The 23,746-nt window shown below is 39.5% G+C and overlaps 1 protein-coding gene across 18 annotated transcripts in view; it reads right to left on the bottom strand.

The window, feature by feature from the left end:
- PBRM1 (polybromo 1) overlaps positions 1-23,746 on the bottom strand; it is a 148,964-nt gene that overhangs the window by 74,757 nt on the left and 50,461 nt on the right. For 12 of the 18 annotated variants that reach the window (XM_026447990.2, XM_026447995.2, XM_026447992.2 and 9 more), the window contains 6 exons: positions 21,692-21,905; positions 15,588-15,729; positions 13,947-14,044; positions 11,219-11,263; positions 3,546-3,822; positions 1,637-1,742 (listed from right to left, as the gene is read on the bottom strand). In XM_026447990.2, the coding sequence (XP_026303775.1) occupies positions 1,637-1,742; positions 3,546-3,822; positions 11,219-11,263; positions 13,947-14,044; positions 15,588-15,729; positions 21,692-21,905 (882 nt within the window). The remainder of the gene's footprint in view (positions 1-1,636; positions 1,743-3,545; positions 3,823-11,218; positions 11,264-13,946; positions 14,045-15,587; positions 15,730-21,691; positions 21,906-23,746) is intronic. The other 6 variants (XM_026447993.2, XM_026447997.2, XM_026448006.2 and 3 more) reach the window with 1 other exon arrangement.

Below are 23,746 nucleotides of genomic sequence, written 5' to 3'. Positions count from 1 at the left end.
AGGCAGAGGCAGGAGGATCGCTTGAGCCCAGGAGTTCAAGACCAGCCTGGCCAATACAGGGAGACCCTGCCTCTATTAATTTAAAACAAACAAAAGAAATAAAAAAGAAATTAACATTCCACATAAAAAGCCCTTTTTTCCTGAACTTCCTGTGAATTTATGTATTTAAATATAATTTAGATAGTTATTGTTAAACTATTATTAGTCTCTTACGAAATCCACTCTAGTTAAAAGATACTGTGTTCCTACAAAGTGGAATGAAAGTTTTACATTTTTGTAAATCTTCTGTATGCTTTTACAATTCCATGAAAAGATAAATGCCTTAAAAAGGATTCATCGCTTAGCAGTAAATCATACCCAAATCTACTACTAAATTTAGTTGATAGTCATTTCAGATAAAAAAGCTAGTCCGGGCCAGGCGGGGTGGCTCACACCCGTAATCCCAGCACTTTGGGAGGCCAAGGCAGGCGAATCACTTGAGGTCAGGAGTTTTGACAGCAGCCTGGTCAACATGGTGAAACCCCGTCTCTACTAACAATACAAAAAATTAGTTGGGCATAGTGGCATACACCCATAGTCCCAGCTACTTGGGAGGCTGAGTGGAAGGATCACTTGAACCTGGGAGGCAGAGGCTGCAGTGAGCCAAGGTCACACCACTGCACTCCAACCTGGGTGACAGGGCGAGATGCTTTATCAAAAAAAAAAAAGCTAGTCTGTCTGTTTTCCCCCTTTTCAGCAAATATGGCTCCAACGAGTATCATTATCAATTGCTTGGTATCTATTTTATTTACATATTTTAAAGAAGACAGAAATCTCTTATCTAATGGTATTAATAACTTTTGCTGTCTTCTCTTCGAACCTTTTTCTTCCTTTTTTTTTTTTTTCTTGAGGCAGAGTCTTACTTAGGAGTGCAGTGGCACGATCTCGGCTCACTGCAACCTCCGCCTCCCAGGGTCAAGCAATTATCCTGCCTTAGCCTCCCAAAGAGCTGGGATTACAGGCATGTACTCCCATGTCTGGCTAATTTTTGTATTTTTAGTAAAGATGGGGATTCACCATGTTGGCCGGGCTGGTCCTGAACTCCTGACCTCAAGTGATCTGCCCACCTCAGCCTCTCAAAGTGCTGAGATTACAGGCATGAGTCACTGTCCCTGGCCTTCTCTTACAACTTTTAATAAAAAAACCAACCACAGACTATATTCAAATGATAGCTGAGTATAGTACAGTGGCTGGACATCTCTAACTCCTCTAACTCTGTCCAGTTGGAACTGCTGGGATTCATTTTTAATTCTAGTAATTGTCAGACACACATACCAAGAAAAAAAATCTGCTACTATATTCTTACAGCATTATATGTAGAGAAAAATCTATTTTTACTATTTAAAATTTACAAAATGTCTACTACATTTAAGAAAGTAAACAAAACCTCTGACATTATATTTTACTCCCCACATGCTTGTCACAGTTTAGCTACTTAAAATACAGTAAACAAGAGGGCTTGACAAGAAGGAAGAACTCCATGCTGGAGTACAGTGAGTTCAAATATATTCATCATTTAATTAAATATTATTTCAGAAAAATCAGCAATTTCTCCTTGATAGACTAAACTAAATAACAAAGTGTGAGGCTGCCTTACTCAGCTTGAGTTTGGGAGAAGCCATGTCATCATCATCAGGCAATGGGCCCAGCTCTTTCCTTTTCTCCTTGAGTAACTTCTCCAGGATATGTGCATCGTTGTACACCTACATTCCAAAAATATATTTAAATTATTCTCTAAAAACTTTTTATTAAGGTATAAAATGCATCCATAAAGAAGTTTTAAAAAGACAGTTTAGGATAGTTCGGAGCTTAAAGAAAACCAAAACCAGCCTCACTACAGAGCAATAAAATCACTGTATCTGTGGGAGAGCCTAGGCCTTAACTGGCCTGTTTTTAAGCTTCCCAGGTGATTCTAATGCACAGACATGCATGTTAATGTTTGAGAACCACTGTAGTAGAATCACTGCAGGTTTTAACAGAAGTTCTGAAACACCTTTACATGTGTTGTTTTCTTCAAAAACTTTTCTTCTCCACTGGACACTCAAGGTAGCAGACTTAGGCCAACAGAAATTAGAGACTAAAAATATCTGATAGTTGGAGAGCAATATCTCAATATCTTAAATTCCAAATCTGAGTTCACAGTCTGAAGCTTCATCTATAAAAAAACAATTATCCTTGCTTAGGGATCTCTGAGGGCTGAGCCAAGGGTAGTAATATGTAGCCAAGAACAACGTTACTCACCTTATGACTTTGCATCCATAGCTCCCTCCTCTTACTTCCCCAGCAGATGCTATATCCTCCCTTGGCCACCCACCAAAGCAGAGGAGCTGAGGGAAAAAGCGACCTCCCCTGTCTGGCCATCTCTCTTAAAGATGGCTTTTTTCTCTACCAGTGATGGACAAGTGGTACATTAGCCAATGACACTGAGGACTGTGTAAACCCTTAAGATAGAATCATTTTTTAAATTTATAAGCACCCTCAATGCATACTTTATTTTATAATCAAATGTAATTACAGAGGGAAACAAATGACTTAAAAATGTTATTTTATTTCTGGGAGATGTAAAGTGGATAAAAAGATATCAAATAGAAAAAGTTTCAAAGAAGGGAGACTGTATCCTAGTTATACTGATAAAGAACTAAAAATCAAGATGATTCGGCCAGGCGCGGTGGCTCACACCTATAATCCTAGCACTTTGGGAGGCTCAGGCGGGTGGATCACGAGCTCAGGAAATGAAGACCATCCAGGCTAACATGGTGAAACCCATCTCTACTAAAAATACAAAAAATTAGCTGGGTGTGGTGGCAGGCACCTGTAGTCCCAGCTACTCGGGAGGCTGAGGCAGGAGAATGGCATGAACCCGGGAGGCAGAGCTTGCAGTGAGCCGAGATGGCGCCACTGCAGCCCAGCCTGGGCAACAGAGCGAGACTGTCTCAAAAAAAAAACAAGACGCTTCACAGCAAAAGCAATTAAATCAATTACTTACAGGTGCATTTATGGGAATATCATGCTGATTTTTATATAATTATACATTTTCTATATAGGCTGTCTTTGGAGAAGAATGGTCGTTGAGGATCGTAGTAATAATGATGATGAAAGATTTTAATACTATTGGCTTTCCTTTGAGTGCTTATTCAGTACCAGGTACTCTGCTAAATGCTCAGTATACATTATCTCTTTTAAATCCTACACCAACTCTGATGCAAGTACTATTATTAGCCTTAATTTATAGATGAAGAAACAGGCTCAGGAAGGATAAATTACTTACCCATGGATTGGCAGAGCAAAATTCAAAACTAGGATGTCAGATTACAAAGTAGGAATGTTTAATCTTTATAATGTACTGCCTCTGATTTTAAACAATGAAGAAAAATCAAAGTATTAACCTAGTCACCAAAAAGAATAATCCAAATTAAGCCCCTAGAGCTGGTCTCTCAAAATGCATTATTCTATAAGTACTCCTCTCCCCCAAAATGTGCCTACTTCAGTACCCCGGCCTTCCTCACCTGGGAGCCCTCCTCGTTATAGTGCCTGGCATTCCGGAACATTAGCTTCATGTCTTCTATCATTCCCTCTTCACCTGCATATTTGTCATTGCGGATGTTATGCTCAATTATTTTCAAGTCCATTGGCTCCAAGATGATTTTATAATAATCAGGATAGTCCTTTTTGGATGGCTTAACCATAAATAGGTCACAAAGTCTTCTGCCTGAACCTGGCTCTCGAGCTTCAAGAACAACATTGAATAAGATTTTCATTCGCTGCTTTCTTATGTTCTTTTTACTGTTGAGAGGGGAGGTAGAAAAGGGGAAAAATTAGAGTAGGTTCAGTTTTCTTAATACAAGGATGACCATAAAATGAAACAAATTATTTGTGGTGCTTTATAATGATTACAATTTATTGATTACATATGCCACAAACACAGTAACCATGCTGGAAGTTATAAGCAAATAGTAGGAAAATTTCCGAAATCGTTAAAACAGTGATTCTGGCAGGAGTAGTTAATGAACGCCAAATAAAATTTATAGATATTTCATGAAATGCAATGTTTGAAAAAAGATCCTCTCTGATACCAAAAGAAAATGAAATCATATAATCAACTGAGATATATTTTTTGTTTAAAGATGAGTAGAGCAAAAGTGCAATAAAACTAGTAATTCCCTATTGTTATAATATCCTCACTTCCAGGCACAAAAATAAAACAAAATAAAAAACCTAAAAAGAAGTGTTTCATCTCTTAAGACAAGCACTCCTGAACACTTGTGTATTTTGGTTGTCTGCAAACAAAAGGAGACTGTCTGCCAGACTAGTGTCTTTACAGTGGGTATGAGCCTCTCTTACATTGATCCTGTCAGGGTCATCCTTGCTCTCTCCATCAGCATTATTCCACAACTCCTACTTACTTTAAAGAATAAGCAAGTGTGGTTAATCTGAGTTTTCTAGAGTAAAATTTCCGTCCTTGAGCATGAATCCCTGTCTTATTCTCCAAAATGCCCCAGTGAGATGTGATGCTGAGAAGCTGATTTAAGCAGTATGGAACAAAGCATAAAGGACTATAGATTAGATTGAGTTCAAAAGGGCTCCAAGAGAGCAGATGGTCTATCTCTTAATTGTTGAGAAAACTGGCTCAGGGAGGGTAAATGACTTGCCCAAGGTGAGCTTCCTAGTAGATTATTAGAAGTGATGCTCTTCCGATATGGCTTCTGGTTAACTGTTCTTATGTACTCAGAACACGGCTAAAGAAATTCTAGCCAGATAAAAGAAATTCTAGTCAAACTAACCAGCAGTCTCCAAGTGAACAGTCAGGTAGGTAATAACAAGAAATGACTTATGACTTAGTTTTTTGTTGTTGCTGTTGTTTTTTTTTTTGTTTTGTTTTGTTTTTGAGACAGAGTTTTGCTCTTGTTGCCCAGGCTGGAGTGCAATGGCACGATCTCAGCTCACCGCAACCTCTGCCTCCCGGGTTCAAGCGATTTTCCTGCCTCAGCCTACCGAGTAGCTGGGATTATAGGCGCCTGCAACCATGCCCGGCTTTTTTTTTTTTTTTTTTTTTTTTTGAGATGGAGTTTCACTCTTGTTGCCCAGGCTGGAGCGCAACAGTGCGATCTCTGCTCACTGCAACTTCCACCTCCTGGGTTCAAGCAATTCTCCTGCCTCAGCCTCTTGAGTAACTGGGATTACAGGCATGCACCACCATGCCCAACTAATTTTGTAATTTTAGTAGACAGGGTTTCTCCATGTTGATCAGGCTAGTCTCGAACTTCCGACCTCAGGTGATCTGCCCGCTTCGGCCTCCCAAAGTGCTGGGATTACAGGCGTGAGCCATTGCTCTAGGCCATGCCCGGCTAATTTTTGTATTTTTAGTAGAGACAGGGTTTCACCATGTTGGCCAGGCTGGTCTCAAACTCCCGACCTCAGGTGATCCACCCGCCTTGGCCTCCCAAAGTGTTAGGATTACAGGCGTGAGCCACAGTGCTCGGCCAACTTAATTTCTATTAAAAAAACAATTTACTAAGATCCTATAGTATAGTCATCCCTTGGTATTCATGGGGAATTGGTTTCAGGATCTCCTTTGGATACCGAAATACATAGATGCTCAAGTCCCTGATATAAAATGCTGTAGTATTTGCAAATAACATGTGCACATCCTCCTGTATACTTTAAATCATCTCGATTACTTATAATACCTAATACATTAAAAATGCTATATAGTTGTTTTGTTATACTGTATTGCTTAGGACATGACAAGAAAAAAGTCTGTACATATACAGTAAAGATGCAATTAAAAAATTTTTTTTCTATCTGTTGTTGGTTGAATCCTTGGATGTGGAAGCTATGGATACAGAGGGCCAACTGCACTTAGAAGTAAATATTTTGTATGTTTCCTATCCTGTAGGTGGAAGAAAGTTCATTCCTCAGGCAAACTATATGTGGCTGTATAGGTCTTCTGGTCCAGTCCTCTGACTACTTGCACTACTCCTGGATCATGAAGAAGCCAAAGACCAGATAGTTTCTCTCCAAGGTTCAAAATACACTTTTTTAAAACACAGAAGGAAAAATCAAGAACTAACAGTTGAGAAAATAAATAATCTATCCTTAAGATTTTTAGGCTTCTCGGAAATACCTATCTTCCTAGCATTGTGGAGCTTAAGGCAAACAAAGTGATTTAATTAGGAAAGAAACAGACAAGAGCCTGTTCCTGCGAGAGCTGGGATCATCCTCATAACTTGTGTCTTCACTCTGACTGCTTACTTCCTGCTCATTGTGGACCTTAGACAATTCCTGCCATTTTCTTTCCTCAGCACTTTTTTTTGTGTGTTAAATAAGTTTGTTAGGTGATGGCAAAATGTTAGATATTTCACCTAGTGGAAACTCCTTCTCCAAGGAGACATCCTGGGGCAATGATGTGACAGGAAGAGTTCTCTCATTCTAAGTCTTTGGCAAGTGGATAATACAAGGGAAGTTGGGACAAAGTTCCAATACCACAGAGCTCCACATCTGGGCAGAGATTAGAACACAAATGACTTTAACCTTCAGGAAGTCTCTAAAGAAAAATTTCAGGATCTGACTTTGAAGTCAGATGCAGTTTGATTAGGTCTCGCATGTGGGGTGGACTTTAAAAGGAAGACAGAGGAATTCAATTTTGAAGCTCTAAGCTTACAGGATCTCTTCAATAAACAGGACAGGATGAAATTAGTCCTCGTTCTAGCAATTTCAAGAGGCTTAACAGTTCAGTCAAGGCCCTGACCTGGACCAGGAGGCACTCACCCCATTCCCATCTGGGTTTCAGCACACTAAGCCCAATTATCATTAGGTTTTTCTGTATGAAGCTGCAAATACTCTCAGATGGGAGTAAAGCTACGGCAGATTTTCGTAAGATTTTCAAAGAGGAGAAAAAGTTTTTAACTAAATTTTGCCAGTGAAGTAAAAGAAGGGCAAGCGGTCCATTCTTCCAATGCCTGTAATTCTGATACTTGGCAGCTTTGAGTGAGACATACCCAGAATGTGGAAATCTAGTTGTATATAAGAAATTGCTCTAATTTAATAACTGAAATTTACTGTTTTAGCACTCATATTACTAGTAGTATCCTTTCTCCATTTGTATCATTTATTCCTTAAGAAAAGGATGTGTAATTGATTTCCAGCCTCGAAGCAAGCAAAACTTCTATTACTAGAGTCGCTTATGACCTTCTTTGAAAAAATCCAGTTTCGTCTTTCGTTTACGGTTTTCCAGATCCTTATAGCGCCTTAGAGACTGAGAGCCACTGGCCCATTGATTTTAATCTGGCTGCCAGGAAAAACTCAGAGCCAATTTCATACTCTTTTATAATAATAACTGTATTAGCTTGGGCAGCTGGTATGCTTGCTTTATCTTTTTCCAATATGGAGGCTGAGCCTTATATCCATGACTTCTGAAAGTTTAAAATACTTTCTGAAATGAGACAAACTCTATAACCAAAACATAACCATGACACAGCCCTATTTGATACTTCTGGCTACTGTTTTCTTTCTTTTTTTTTTTTGAGATGGAGTCTCGCTCTATCCCCCAGGCTGGAGTGCAGTGGCACGATCTAGGCTCACTGCAAGCTCCTCCTCCCGTGTTCACAGCATTCTCCTGTCTCAGCCTCCTGAGTAGCTGGGACTACAGGTGCCCACCACCATGCCCGGCTAATTTTTTGTATTTTTAGAAGAGACGGGGTTTCACCGTGTTAGACAGGATGGTCTCGATCTCCTAACCTCGTGATCTGCCTGCCTCAGTCTCCCAAAGTGCTGGGATTACAGGCATAAGCCACTGTGCCCAGCTCTGGCTACTATTTTCAATGTCACTTTGCTTTTCATATTTTTCTTAGAATTTCTCAATGTCTTTTCCTCCTCCTTCAAACCACTAACTGTGAATAGTTTCTTTATTCTTCCCCATTTTTGGAAAGGTGCATATAATTAAATCCCAGGTCTTGTAACTGGCATAATCATTCTCCTTTTTAAAATCAACACCTTTAAGCATGTTAAAGTATAAAATACATTTTAAAAGAATTCAAAACCAGGACTGTTCATCATTGTGCATTCAAGGGGCCATAATACTTAAGAGGAGCCAGGTATGATAGCTCCTATCTGTAATCCCAGCACTTTGGGAGGTTGAAGTGGGAGGATTGCTTGAGCCCAGGAGTTTGAGACCAGCCTGGGCAACATAGTGAGACACCACCTTTTTAAAAAAACTTAGCCAGGCATGGTGGCACATGCCTGTGATCCTAGCTACACATGAAGCTGAGGTGGGAGGATTGTTTGAACCCAGAAGGTCATGGCTACAGTGAGCCATGATGGTGCTACTGTACTCCAGCCTTGGCAACAGAGTGAAACCGTCTCAAAAAAGACAAAAAGGCCAGGAACGGTGGCTCACACATGTAATCCCAGCACTGTGAGAGGCTAAGGCAGGTGGATCACCTGAGGTCAGAAGCTCGAGACCAGCCTGGCCAACATGGCATATCCTGTCTCTACTAAAAATACAAAAATTAGCTGGATATGATGGCATGCGCCTGTAATCCCAGCTACGTAGGAGGCTGAGGTAGGGGAATCACTTGAACCCAGGAGGTGGAGGTTGCAGTGAGTCAAGATCGCACCACTGTACTCCAGCCTGGGAGACAGAGTGAGACTCCATCTCAAAAAAAAAAAAAGACAAAAAAATACTTAGGAGGACAAAATTTCAGATCATAGATACTGTTGTAATAAGTACACTACAATTTTAGAATTTCATAGGAAATGGGACATAAAGGGTCCTGTGTTAGCAAAATAAGTATATTACAACAATTTTCCAATTGATGCAAGTCAACTGTCTTGAGAAATGGCTGCTTTTTCTAATTGGCACAAAGTTTATGCACTAGCAGAGGCTCTATTCTGAATTCCTGATGTGAGATGGCAAATGTGATTTTCCAGGATCACCATCAACACTATCCTGCGGAACCCAACCCAACCTGAAACACCTAAATCAGTCACTTGTTCCCCCCTGGCTGATCAGCAATTTCTAGAAGACTTCCGCAGCCCTTCTACATGCTATTTTCCTTTTAATATTTTGTGTCACAATGTTAGTCCTTGGCTCTCATACTTGGTGGCTGACCACTCTGTCAAATACCCTTATCAATATTCTTCCTCTAAAGCTACTATTACTACATATACTAATATTTACAAATACACACACACATTCCTATATACAGTTGTAAATTATAGCTACTAATACTTCTACCAAATGCTAAACACTATGCACTCTCATTTAATCTTCAAATTCAGAATCAAGTGCAATTATTACCCCAACTATGTAGATGTAAAAACTGAGGCTTAGAGACAGCAAATGAACGCCTAAGGCCATAAAGTAAATAACCAGAACAGACATTTGAATCAGCTGATAATCACCATGCTGCTTTTATGACCCTTCCTTTCCCAAAAGTTGGCGCGGCCCTGCGCAGTGATGCATGCCTACAGTCCCAGCTACTCAGGAGGCTGAGATGGGAGGATCACTTGAGCCCAGGAGTTTGAGGCTGCAATGTGCCACGATCACACCTGTGAATAGCCACCGCACTCCAGTCTGGGCAACAGAGCAAGACCCCGTTTCCTAAAAAAAAACAGTTGGTACTTACCAATGGCCTCTCTAATCAAAGTCAACCCTGTTTACAGGCTTTAAGGTGTCCCAGCATTTAGCTCCCAAGCCTTAAGAGCTTCAGTTGTGCTTACTAGTAAGCTAAGTAAACCCAAAGGTTCTTTCTTTTACAAGGCTTTCTATATTTCACCTTCAAGTCTTCAAGAAATAAAACCTTTTCATTCATCTTTTCCAATGAGTATTCCCAAACAAGTAACATCTGACTAAAAACAAAACCAAAATCTACCAAGTCCTGATGTCAATAGGCGCTACTTCAAGAAAATAATCAGCTACATTTACTGAGTACTCACTGCATCCAGACCCAGTTCTAAGAGCTTTAAACATACTAACTAACTGGGTCCTCACTGCCATCCCATGAAGGTACCATCATTAACTTGTTTTACAGATAAAGTTGAAATGAGGCTTAGATTACACAGCTAATAAGAACAGTTGGGATTGGAACTTAGGCAGTCAGGCTCTAGAACTCAGGGTTATAATACTACCCAATGATGTCCCCCATTTCTATTTCCACTACCACCTAGTTTTAATGCCATACATTATGAATGATATGAAAGAAGACAATCATGGTCTTTTTCTTAAATTTACCATTTAATTAAGAAAATTTTCTTTTAGAAAATATTAGGAAGATGACAATGATAACATAGCAATTTTACTGAGTGGAATACATATGGTAGTAACATGTGAGTAAGCTCAAGACACTGAACTTTCAAGGGAAAGTACGGTGGGAAAATAATCTTTCCTAAAGCTATCTGGGCAATCATGCAATGATCCTACACAACTGCTTACTACTGTACCTTATGCAATTATTTTACTACCTTGCTTCCAAATGACTTCATTTGTTTTCAACCTGCCTCTTTCCTTGGCCTATATGTTCCTGGCATATAAAAGAGATGACTAAACGTTCTCCTTTACGAACTGTAAGAGCAGAGTTTAGTGTTCTATAAGCAACTGATATTCTGTGAACGTCAGATGGCAAATGTGAAAACAAAAGCACTACACAAAGGGCTGTTTTGAAATCATAAGTAACATGCAAAAGAATGTTTTTTATAAAAGACATGAACAAGATCAGAGACTGAGGAAATGTATTCATGCTCAAGAAGCACTGACCCAACGCATAGGTGTCCACATGCACTAATGTCACTGGACTATGAAGCTGATTTTGATCCCTCCACCACCCTTAATCTGTAAAAGGCATCCCTGAAAGGGAATCAGCATCTGCCAGTCCTGCACCAGTACTGCCACTTTCTACCTTTTGCTACAGAAACACAGCCACAATGATTGGTGAGGGGGCTTTCTGTCCCTGGCAAAGGTAGCAACAAATTAAGGTTATTCCTGAACTAGGTTAATTCTGAATTTATTTTGCTAACAAGATTTTTTAAACTGTACTGCTTTCTTTATTCATAAAATAAACTGGCACCCCAATAAAGACTTTTTTCACATGCTTAAGGCTTCACTTTTCACCTAATCAGTACTGATCATGCCACAGAAGATACACTTTAAAAGAATGTTTATGCATAAAAAAGGACTGCACACCTGGAGAGCCTCCTGAGACCCAACATCTCACTGTCATGAGTGTTCCTGGGAAAGCAGAAACAAACATTACATGTAAAGAGAAACAAAACAAGCAACATTGGAGGGTCATGTATAAACCATGTATGGTTGAAGAAAAAGAAGATTATTCAGTCCAAAGATAATATTTGAAACATTTCAACAAGGAAGACAGATGTTGGAAGAATACACCCCCAGAATGAAGAGAATATACCCATAATCAATTTTTCTCACATTCTTTGGTATTAAAAAAAGGCCAAGGCAGAATCACAGAGCACTTAGAAGTCAAGTGGTACTTGGAAAACTCAGCCCTGACTTCTGTGGCCAAGATTAGCTTAATCTTCTAGGCTACCGTCTGCCTGACTTCTGAAGAAATCTCTTATTACCAAAACCTCTCAATATAACTCTGATCGTGTTATTTCCTTTTTCTTTTTTCTTTTCTTTTCTTTTTTTTTTTTTTTTTGAGACGGAGTCTTGCTCTATCGCCCAGACTGGAGTGCAGTGGCTGGATCTCAGCTCACTGCAAGCTCCGCCTCCCAGGTTCACGCCATTCTCCTGCCTCAGCCTCCCGAGTAGCTGGGACTACAGGTGCCCGCCACCTCGCCCGGCTAGTTTTTTGTATTTTTTAGTAGAGACGGGGTTTCACCGGGTTAGCCAGGATGGTCTCGATCTCCTGACCTCGTGATCCGCCCGTCTCGGCCTCCCAAAGTGCTGGGATTACAGGCTTGAGCCACCGTGCCCAGCCATGTTATTTCCTTTTTCATAGTCCAAAGTGTAAGACTGAATTCTTCCAGTCTTTTAATGTCCACTCATGTCTACATTTCAAACCCAGATTAATTCTTTTATTATTGTAGTGGATGATCTATATGGTTCTTTTATTTGTGTTTTTCACTTCATTTGTACAAAACAATTCCTAGGAAACCTGTTCATAAACAGACTTTTTGTCTGAAGTAAGATTTATTTTATTTTATTTTAAGAACATAATGCTTAACTGTCTTTTTACAGGAGGTTTTAGGGCAAAACCTTTTTTTTTTTTTTTGAGACAGAGTATTGCTCTTGTCGTCCAGGCTGGAGTGCAATGGCACAATGTCAGCTCACTGCAACCTCCACTTTCCAGGTTCAAGTGATTCTCCTGCCTCAGCCTCCCGAGTAGCTGGGATTACAGGCACCCACCACCAGGCCTGGCTAATTTTTTTGTATTTTTAGTAGAGACGAGGTTTCACCACGTTGTCCAGGCTGGTCTTGAACTCCTGACCTCAAGTGATCCACCTGCCTCGGACTCCCAAAGTGCTGGGATTACAGGTGTGTGCCATTGCGCCTGGCCAAAAACTTTCTTTTAACTTATTTGGGTGTCCCACAGACTACTAGCCACAGAGATAAGTAATTTTTTAGTATCTGGCCTGGGCTAATGCTTCGTTGGAACTGTTTTCTTAATACTCAACTAATTTAAGATCTTTCTTTTCATCCAGTGTTGGCACAAATTGTACCATCACTTTTGCCTCCATTACCTTCTTTTGCCTGAGAAGTTTTTATCTCTGATAGGTGACTGATCTGGAAAACACAGGTGATGCTGTAGTAGAGTTACATAATTACACTCAAAGTTGTTCTTGACTTGATGTCTTTGATCTGGTTTCACACTTTTCCTCCGCTGTCCCTGGTATAACAAGGAATTAAGAACTTGGAAGGATGAAATTCATAGGCCAGTAATGGAGGAGACTCACATCTCAGGTTATACCAATCAATTTAGTTACTATGGTAAAGCTTAAAAAATTCTCCAAAATGCTATCTATAAAAAGGAAAGCAGGACAGCTTCTCTTTTCTAAACTACTTTTTAAATTCTTCTTAGTGGATCTCTTAACGCATATACAGACTGTGTCAAGAGTTACTAAAGACTTCATTCAACTTTGAATCTGCCAAGCCTTGCTACTAGTGATTAGCTTATTCCTTATTGAAGGTATCTTCCCTGGATTGACTATTGCTGCAAAGATGGTGAGGCAGTCACAATCAAAGGAGAATACAGTGTTCCACAACGATCAGGCGAGAGAAACTCTGTATGGTAAGAGATAGTCTTGCAAAATTCCTTATAGGATCCCAGCTTCGGGATCTCACAGTAAGATCCCCTTCCACAAAACCCGTGAGGAGAAAAGGTTAGGGAACTTGAGAGAAAGGTTAGATAGGAAAAAAACCCAAAAATCTAGCTCAAGATTTTATGAGCTATAAGAAGTTATGATTTGTTATTTTATAATCTGACATTCTTATAATGGCAAACAAAGATGAGGTGAACAAGGACAAACAAACGGTAGGACCAATGGCTTACCTCACTGCAGTGGTAGTATCAAATTCCTGCTTGCCTTTCCTAATTCAAATTGCATCTTTGTAATTCACCATGTAGAAATTACCCAAGTTAGATTTAAGTGGCATTCTTAAAACAAAAAACAAAACAAAACAAAAAAAACCCAGACGGCAAAAATAACAACATGTTTTGCCAAGCTACGTATGTAGTAGTCATTTTCATCTGGGTCATCTAAAAGTAACATGGCACTTTTACAAAAAAAAGCTAATCATCCAATTGCAAATGAATTTTAAAAGACAACACATTACCATATATTTAAAGCTTACAACTTGATAGTTTAAAAAATATATATTTTCTTCATCTATCTAAAACAAAATAAATAGGAACTGAGATGTCCTCAGCTATAAGAAGAGTATATACCTTTTTCTTTTGGCACTACCAGTATCAGAGGTGGCTGAAGAGATCATGCTGTCTCCGTCCTCAATATCGTCTCTCCTGGCAAGCTCTTTCTTCTTTGCCTAAAACAGAGCAGATCTCAGGAGTCAAGCTCGTGCTGCCAAACACTCCTCTGAATATATGAATGTTAAAGAACTAGACATATCGGATTCACTCAGAAAAATACAATCACACGCAGGATGTACAAAATGAAAGAGTCATTAAACATTTTCAATAACTAATGTTAACAAAAGCCTGCATGACAAAAAGAGTAGGCTAAAAAATGGCTCTACAGGGTTGAGGAGTCAATGCCAACCAGAGCATTTATGACTATAATGGGTGCTAACTGGTTAAAAGCACCGAGGCAAGTTGTAGAAGCATCCTGCTCTGGTCCTATTTAAGCAAAACCAACTCAAAGAGGGCCTTTGGTACTTCTGACTTCTAAGGGGCAGTATGGCTAAGAATAAAGTTTAATGCAAGAAGTGAAAGAAGATCTACTTTTCAACACATGCATTTTTAAAGGCCCTCTGCCAAACAGAGCTGAAAGTCCAAGCACAGCAGGCTTAGGGAATGTACAGAGTACTAAAAAGGTAACACACACCTGAAAGACTTAGCACTAAGGTTCAGTGTTAATCATATAAAATGAAGACTCTATGGGTGATCTAAAATTGCCTTTGTTGTTCCTTGTTCAGAGATTTGCCTTTCCAGAAAGATTCTACCAAAAACTGTCAGATAGACCCAATTTGTATTTCATATCTACCTTTTCATCTCAAAACCTGTAGATGAACCATGACCTGAGACATCCTTCCAAGGGTTCTCAGAAAGGATATGATAAATTTACAGACAATATACAAAGATTAATTCGCTTTCAGATGTCCTTTCTCATAGTATCAGTCCTACCTTAACAAAGTCTAGAACCACAGGAATAAACTCTAAATGATGGAGTATCATCTGTGATTGGAGGCTGACTTCATGAGAATCCCAAAATAACTGTACAGGGACCAATCCCTGCTTCCTCCAATCAGAAAGCTAACCCTATCTCAACTATTATTTCTACTCTATATAGCCATGACAACTCCAAAAAAATATTCAGCAGTACTTGTGGATGAAATACATAATAAATACATATTATAATATGTAAGTATAACATATAAACTCTCTCTCTATATGTGTGTGTGTGTGTGTGTGTGTGTGTGTATATATATATATTTTGTTTGTTTGAGACAGGGTCTCACTCGGTTACCCAAGCTGGAGTGCAGTGGCACAATCTCGGCTCACTGCAACCTCCACCTCCCGGGCTCAAGAAATCTTCCCACCGCAGTCTCCTGAGTAGCTGGGATTACAGGCATGTGCCATCAGGACCGGCTAATTTTTGCAGTTTTTGTAGAGATGGGGGTCTCGTTATGCTGTCCAGGCTGGTCTTGAACTCCTGAGCTCAAGTGATTCTCCCAACTTGGCCTCCCAAAGTGCTGCGATCACAGATGTGAGCCATCGCACCCAGCCAAATGATGTACTATTACTGCTGAGGGTGGGGGGGAATCACACATCTTACTAGAACACACTCAAAACATGCAAAATTATTTTAATCATATATACAACAAACTCAGCAAAAACAACAAATCAAACCTGCATAACTTGCTGCAATTTTAGAACTCGCTTGTAGATGGCTGAATTGGGCACATTATAGCGTTTGGCATTTTCAAACATCAAATTCAGATCACACTCCAAATGATCTAAAGTTTCATATTCTTGATTCTTCAGTTTTGTTCTGTGAAAGACAAAGAAATTGTTAGAATTTTCTGTCATGAAAATTATGAAACATTCTTCCTGAAAGTCCAATGCAAAATCTTAAAAAGCACTAGATGGTATCTTCACTGGTAATACTGATTAGGAACTTAAAAATGACTTTTGAGATACAAAGTAAGGAGGCAAAAGCACCATTACGTTAAGATAATATGACAATTTACTTGAAAATCCAAAAGAATAAACTAAAACACTGTAAGAAATAATAAGAGGACCTAGTAAAGTGGTCAGTTACAAAGCAAATATTCTACTTGGAAAAAACCCTAATGGAAAAGTCCTGATAAGTTAATAAGTGAACCTTATGAAGGTACGAAAAATAGGGAGGTTTTAAGTGACCTCAATGAAGAATCACGGTGATCTACCCATTTCTGAAAACAAAAGACCACTCTAGTTCATAAGGGTTAAAGAGACAGTACTGACAGTGCAAAGTATTTATAAACAATAAAGAGTGGTCTTATGATGGTAAAAGAGAGACAGATATGTCAGAGTCCATTCACTTCTATTCTTCCAACATAAACACATAACAAATGACAGCTTAAAGTTGGGATTTTTACTTAAAAGTCTTAAGATTTCAAGTATCTCCCTTAAACACAATCATTATTATCGTATCTACTATCATAAAGACCTTTTGTACTTTGTACAAAGTAGAGTCACTATTCGCTGTAACACTATATGGATTTAGACAGGACAGACTTTAAATCTTTTGACTGTAGCATTTGCATGTTAACCACCAAAATCACAAAGATAGTTAACAATAACATGTATAAACAGCTTCACAGAATAAATACATTTTCTCTTAGAATGGCATTTGCACAGACAGGCGCAGAGGCTCACGCTGTAATCCCAGCACTTTAGGAGGCTGAGGCAGGCGGATCACGAGGTCAGGAGATGGAGACCATCCTGGCTAACACAGTGAAACCCCGTCTCTACTAAAAATACAGAAAATTAGCCATGTGTTGTGGCAGGTGCCTGTAGTCCCAGCTACTCGGGAGGCTGAGGCAGGAGAATGGCGTGAATCCGGGAGGCAGAGCTTGCAGTGAGTTGGGATCGCGCCACTGCGCTCCAGCCTGGGCAACAGAGCCAGACTCCATCTCAAAAAAAAAAAAAACCAAAGCAAAAAAAAAAAAAATAGAATGGCATCTGCATGTTTTATTTAAAATTTGCCAAAATCATATTCAGATTCTGTGTTGTGCTCCAACAGATGAATATTAGAGAACATCTCTGTGATGAAGCAAGTAACAACTAAGAACAAATTCAGCTCTCAGTACCAGGTTGTGTTGCTAGCACCTAGAGTTCAAATTACAGCCTCAGACTCATTCCCGTCAACTCAAAGGGTGGAGTGCTAGATGTTCTCAACACCCTCAAATAGACAGAAAACCCAAACTTGCAAATGACAACGAATAATAAACCTGCAGATATTTATCAGATTACTATTAATCAAGGGTAGTAGGGGAGGAAAAAGAAAAAAAAAATGGGGGGGACAAATCCCAGTACAGCAGAAGGTAGCATATGGAGTACACACTATCTAGTTCCTGCTAACTCTTCCATTTTTGTTGCTTTTGGAGAAACTCAACTATCTTCCTTCTGCCAATAGATCTTCCTAGGGGTACACTGTACAATATAGTAGCCACTAGCCATGTGTGGCTATTTAAATTAAAATTAAATAAAACTTAAAATCTAATTCCTTAATTGCACTAGCCACATTACCAGTGTTCAATAGCCACATGTGACTACTGTCTATCACACTGGAATATTGACGATAAACATTTTCATCATTGCAGAAAGTTCTGTTGAATAGCACTGCCCCTAGACTTCCCTGTTGCTCTGTAGACCACAATGGAAGGGATCATAGGCACAGTAAGGCTCCTGTCAGGCACCACTGGCTCACAATCCTCGGAAGGCAGCAATATCAGATATAATATTTGACCCTTCAGAACTTTAGTGTGCTGGGCTTCAATAACTTCCCTATTCCTTACTCTCCCCTGTGTGCCACACAATTGTCATAAATTAGAAAGGGAAGGGGAGATATTACTGACTTAAAGCAAAGTTTATATTAGAAAATTTCAACTTGGAGGAAGGCTGTGCTGGCAGGGGACTGAGCTGGCTAAGAATTTATCTACTTTCGAACTAAGCTACTGTAATAAGACTATTTAAATAATTAAAAAAAAAAGAATGGAGGAGAAAGGAAACCAAGAACAAAAATTGTTCATAAATTTGAACAGGGAACTTCTTAACATCTGCAAGACTATCACTACCTTTTCTCAAGGCAAAGAATATAAAAGACATATTTCTAGGCTATTTCCCTAATGAATGTGAGTCTTAATTTCCATGTTATTTTAATAAGACCAAATAAACTAATTTTCTGTATCCTACTTGTATACAGGACCTCCAAAGTCTGGATTAAATAAAAGGACCGTAAATCCTACTGATCAAGGCCAGGTGTGGTGATTCATGCCTGTAATCCCAGCACTTTGGGAGGTCAAGGCGGGCAGACTGAGCTCAGGAGTTTGAGGCCAGCCTGGGCAACATGGCAAAATCCTGTCTCTATTAAAAAAAAAAAAAAAAAAAAATTATATATATATATATATATATATATATATATATATATATATAATCTTACTGATCAAATGGTGAAAACAAAAGTTACAAATGCAAAAGCATGAAACATTTTGCTAGCCAGCCTTATTTCCTAGAATCCAGCAAGTACAAGAATTTTAATTCCTACTATTTGGAAGCTTAATTATCTGCTGTGAAGCCAACTTACTGTTACTTAGCTAAGGTAGTTTTATCTGCTTCTTGACTTTATCTGGGTATTTTGCTATAAAGCATCATATTTTATAATATTACTTCTTCCTTTTTGTTGAGACAGGGTCTTACTCTGTTATCCAGGCTGGAGTGCAGTGGCATGATCTTGGCTCACTGCAACCTCCATCTCCCATGTTCAAGCGATCCTCCCGCGTCAGGCTCCCAAAGTGCTGGGATTCCAGATGTGAGCCACCTCCCCTGGCCAACTTTTGATATTTTTTAGTTTATTTTTAATTTAAATAAACAAGAAGGCACAGCGGAACCAATTAAACTGTTTTTCTGTTCTTTGTACCAAAAAGTCTAAGAATTTTTATTGATTTCCTGAAAACAATAAATATCTTCAAAAATTTATAATGTAAGAAAGGAGCTTGGAATGTACAGGTAATATCAAAATTCACAGAGATTGATTAAAAGATGGAAGGCAAACCAAGTGATTTTGAACACATTCATTTGATTCCAACTTAAGATTTTTGGTTAACTTTTCTAAAGATATTTATTCCTTTGAATGTTTTGAATTTTTATGATTCTTTGGGAATGGTCGATCACCTGTTCTGCTTTTTACAGAAACAGAAATTTTAGCTATTGTGAATGCCGCTGCTGTGAACATAGGTTTACAAATACCTCTTTGAGACACTGCTTTCTGTTTTTACAGAAACAGAAATTAGGTCAGGATCTATTTAAAAATAAATTAAAAGCTCATGAATTTTGTGTCTATCTGGAAATTGGGGTTTTTGACTTTCACAGATATCATACAGAGTCCAAAAATATACTCCATGACATTACAGATTTTTTTCGCTTTCACAGAAGAGATTTTAAAAGGCCGGGTATGGTGGCTCACACCTGTAATCCCAATATTTTGGAAGGCTGAGGTGAGAGGATTATTTGAGGCCAGAAATTCAAGACCTGGGCAACAAGCAAGACTCAGTCGCTACAAAAACATTTTTAAAAAATTAGCCGGGCATGGTGGCACGTGTCTGTGGTTCCAGCTACTTGGAGGCTGAGGCAGAAGGATCCCACCGCCTTCCAGGTTCAAGCAATTCTCCTACCTCAGCCTCCCGAGTAGCTAGGATTACTGGCTCCCACCACCACACCTGGCTAATTTTTGTATTTTTAGTAGAGACAGGGTTTCACAATGTTGGCCAGGCTAATCTTAAACTCCTGACCTCAAGTGATTTGCCCACCTTGGCGACCGAAAGTGCTGGGATTATAGGTGTGAGCCACTGCACCCAGCCTACCTTGATCATTTTTAAGTGTACAGTTCAGTAGTATAAAATACATCCATAATGCTGTGCAATTAACATGACCATCCATCTCTAGAACTCTTTTCATTTTGTAAGACTGACACTCTATACCCATTAAACAGTAACTTCCTGTTTCCCTCTTCCCCTAGTCCCTGGCAACTACCATTTTATTTTACTTTTTTTTAAGTTCTGAATCAGTGTCTATGTCTCTCTGACTTCTGACTACACCTATACTCCTATCAATAGAAGTATACAGTATTTGTCTTTTGTGACTGGGTTATTTCATTTAGCATAATGTCCTCAAGCTTCATCCATGTTAGAACATTTCAAAACTTATTTTCAAGGTTGAATAATATTCCATTGTATGTACACACCATTTTGCATATCCCCTCATCTCTTGATGGACATTTGAATTGCTTCCATGTTTTAGCTATTGTGAATGCTGCTGCTGTGAACATAGGTTTACAAATCCCTCTTTGAGACCCTGCTTTCATTTCTTTGGGGTACATATGCAAAATGGAATTTCTTAATCATATGATAATTCTATGTTTAATTTTTTGAGGAACTGCCACACTGTTTTCCACAGTGTCTATACCATTTTACATTCCCACTATCTGCACAGAGGTTCCAATTTCTCCACATACACAGCAATAATAATAATAATTATTTTTTTAAAGTAACCATCCTAATGAGTGTGAAGTGGTGTCACACAACAGTTTTGAACTGCATTTCCCTAATAACTAGTGATGGTGAGCATCTTTTCATGTGCTTATTAGCTAGCTGTATATTTTCTCTGGAGAAAGGTCCACTCAAGTCCTTTGTCCATTTCTGAATTGGGTTGTTTTTTTGTGGTTGAGACATCCTACTATTTTTAATGATACTATTGTGATTTAAGTATTCTGTCTGGTAGCCCAATGATCACTTTAACATTTTCTAAACAAAAACAGAGAACAAGATGAATCATCTTTCCGGTATGGTTTCAGTTAATGAATTCTCCAGGAACTGACTATGCTTATCCTGGGGTTTCAACTACAGATACAGAACTTAAATACAGACTGCCATAATTAAAACATTAATAAAAGATGTAGGCTAGGCCGGGCACGGTGGCTCAAGCCTGTAATCCCAGCACTTTGGGAGGCCGAGACGGGCGGATCACGAGGTCGGGAGATCAAGACCATCCTGGCTAACACGGTGAAACCCTGTCTCTGCTAAAAATACAAAAAACTAGCCGGGCGAGGTGGCAGGCGCCTGTAGTCCCAGCTATTCCGGAGGCTGAGACAGGAGAATGGCATAAACCCGGGAGGTGGAGCTTGCAGTGAGCTGAGATCCGGCCACTGCACTCCAGCCCGGGCGACAGAGCAAGACTCCGTTTCAAAAAAAAAAAAAAGATGTAGGCTGAAAGATTTTTGTACTTTGTTCAGTTATAAGATAATGAACAGTTAAGGCCGGGTGCAGAGGCTCACGCCTGTAATCCCAGCACTTTGGGAGGCCGAGGAGGGTAGATCATGAGGTCAGGAGATCAAGATCATCCTGGTCAAAGTGGTGAAATCCAGTCTCAAATAAAAATACAAAAATTAACTTGGCATGGTGGTGCGCGCCTGTAGTCCCAGCTACTCAGGAGGCTGAGGCAAGAGAATCACCTGAACCCAGGAGGTGGAGGTTGCAGTGAGCAGAGATCGTGTCACTGCACTCCAGTCTGGCAACAGAGTGAGACTCCATCTTCAAAAAAAAAAGGTAATGAACAATTAAAATTTGAGGTTAAAAAAAAAAAACACCATTTTTACCTTTAATATCCTTATCCATTTTAGGAAGGCATACATTATGTGCAGGCTCAACCACAACAAAATAAAATTATACTGAATAATGCAGAAGACATCTTACCGTATCTGTTGTAGTGATATGGGCATTTTAATTTGCTGGTAATAATCAGGGTATTTTTTCTTTGAAGGCAAATGGAAAAAAGGTTCAGCTATTAGCTGCCCTTGGTTATTCCGACAACTCCTAACTGTGTCATAAAGCTGATAAAAAGGATTTGAAACATCCATAAAGGAAGTGATGCTTTCTGCTTCTGACTCTCCCTCTTCATAACGTGCAGCTGGAAAGACAAAAAAAGTATTTATAAAGGGAAGAATGAGATGAAGAAAGAACCACACTTTAAAGTTCATTTAACAAACTTTCAGACTGAACTAAACACATTTGAAAATTATTATTACTATTATTTTTGAGATAGGGTCTGGCTTTGTCACCCAGGCTGGAGTGCAAGGGCACGATCTTGGCTCACTGCAGCCTCTGCCTCTGGGACTCAAGCAATTCTCCCAGATCAGTCTCCCGAGTAGCTAAGACGACAGGTGCACACCACCACACTCAGCTAATTTTTGGATTTTTCAGTAGAGATAGGGTTTCGTCATGTTGCCCAGGCTGGTCTCAAGCTCCTGAGCTCAGGAGATCTGCCAGCCTCAGCCTCCTAAAGTGCTGGGATTATAGGTGTGGGCCGCCACGTCTGGCCCTTTTAAAAAAAAATTCTAAGCTAAAGGGAATAATTACTTAAAAAAAAAAAAAAGTCTCTAAGGCTTGGGCATGATGGCTCACGCCTGTAATCTCAGCACCTTGAGAGGCCAAGGAGGGTGAATCACAAGGTCAGGAGTTCGAGACCAGCCTGGCCAACACGGTGAACCCCATCTCTACTAAAAATACAAAAATTAGCTGGGCATGGTGATGTGCGCTTGTAATCCCAGCTACTCAGGAGGCTGAGGCAGGAGAATTGCTTGAACCCAGGAGGCACAGGTTGCAGTGAGCAGAGATCACACCACTATACTCTAGCCTGGGTGACAGAGCAAGATTCCGTCTAAAAAACAAACACAAAAACACTCTCTAATGTTTATTAAAGATAAGGCTAAAAATGTTTAACATAATTGCAAGTTTAGAGAAATATTACATAGAAATAGAATATTAAATAGTAAAAGTACACTAGTTTTAAAGGTTGCAAAACAGTTTCTTTTTCAAATGTGCTTTCTTCAGAGACTGTTTGCTATGCCTGGCCAAAAGGAGCAAGTAACCATTCAGAGATCCCAGAACTAAAACAGGACCATGAAGTTTAGGATAGTATAAATTTAGATTGGGCTGATTCTTTTTTATTTATTTATTTATTTGCTTATTTATTTTTTTTGAGATGGGGGTCTTACTCTGTCACCAGGCTGGAGTGCAGTGGTGTGATCTCGGCTCACTGCAACTTCTGCCTTCTGAGTTCAAATGATTCTCCTGTCTCAGCCTCCCGAGTAGCTGGGACTACAGGTGTGTGCCACTATGCCAGGCTAATTTTTTAAATTTTTTTATTTTTAGTAGAGACGGGGTTTCACCATGTTAGCCAGGATGATCTCAATCTCCTGACCTTGTGATCCACCCATCTTGGCCTTCCAAAGTGCTGGGATTACAGGCGTGAGCCACTGCACCCAGCCTAGATTGGGCTGATTCTATCAGACATAATTTAGCCTTAAGTCTCTGTGACTTTGCCCACTGATTTGAAACATCCCTGAGGAGTATTCCCTTGCTGAGGGAATTTTTAGGTAGAAGGAAATCATAAAAACACCAAAGCAAACAAAATGTAATTATTTTTATAAAAAATAAAAAATATGTTGCTCATTTCCCCAAACTCCTAAACAGTGTATAAGAACCATAATTTAAATTTTTCTTGATGGATCAGAATACACATATAGTTGCTATGTACTCCCAGGTAAGAACAACAATCATTTATTAAGAATTTAGGGCCGGGCGCGGTGGCTCAAGCCTGTAATCCCAGCACTTTGGGAGGCCGAGACGGGCGGATCACGAGGTCAGGAGATCGAGACCATCCTGGCTAACACGGTGAAACCCCGTCTCTACTAAAAAATACAAAAAACTAGCCGGGCGAGGTGGCAGGCGCCTGTAGTCCCAGCTACT

This window comes from Piliocolobus tephrosceles, chromosome 2, assembly GCF_002776525.5.
Source record: "Piliocolobus tephrosceles isolate RC106 chromosome 2, ASM277652v3, whole genome shotgun sequence".
Taxonomy (NCBI): Eukaryota; Metazoa; Chordata; class Mammalia; order Primates; family Cercopithecidae; genus Piliocolobus; species Piliocolobus tephrosceles.
Note: the sequence above shows the minus strand (reverse complement) of the source record. Positions and strands in the feature narration are given on the sequence as shown.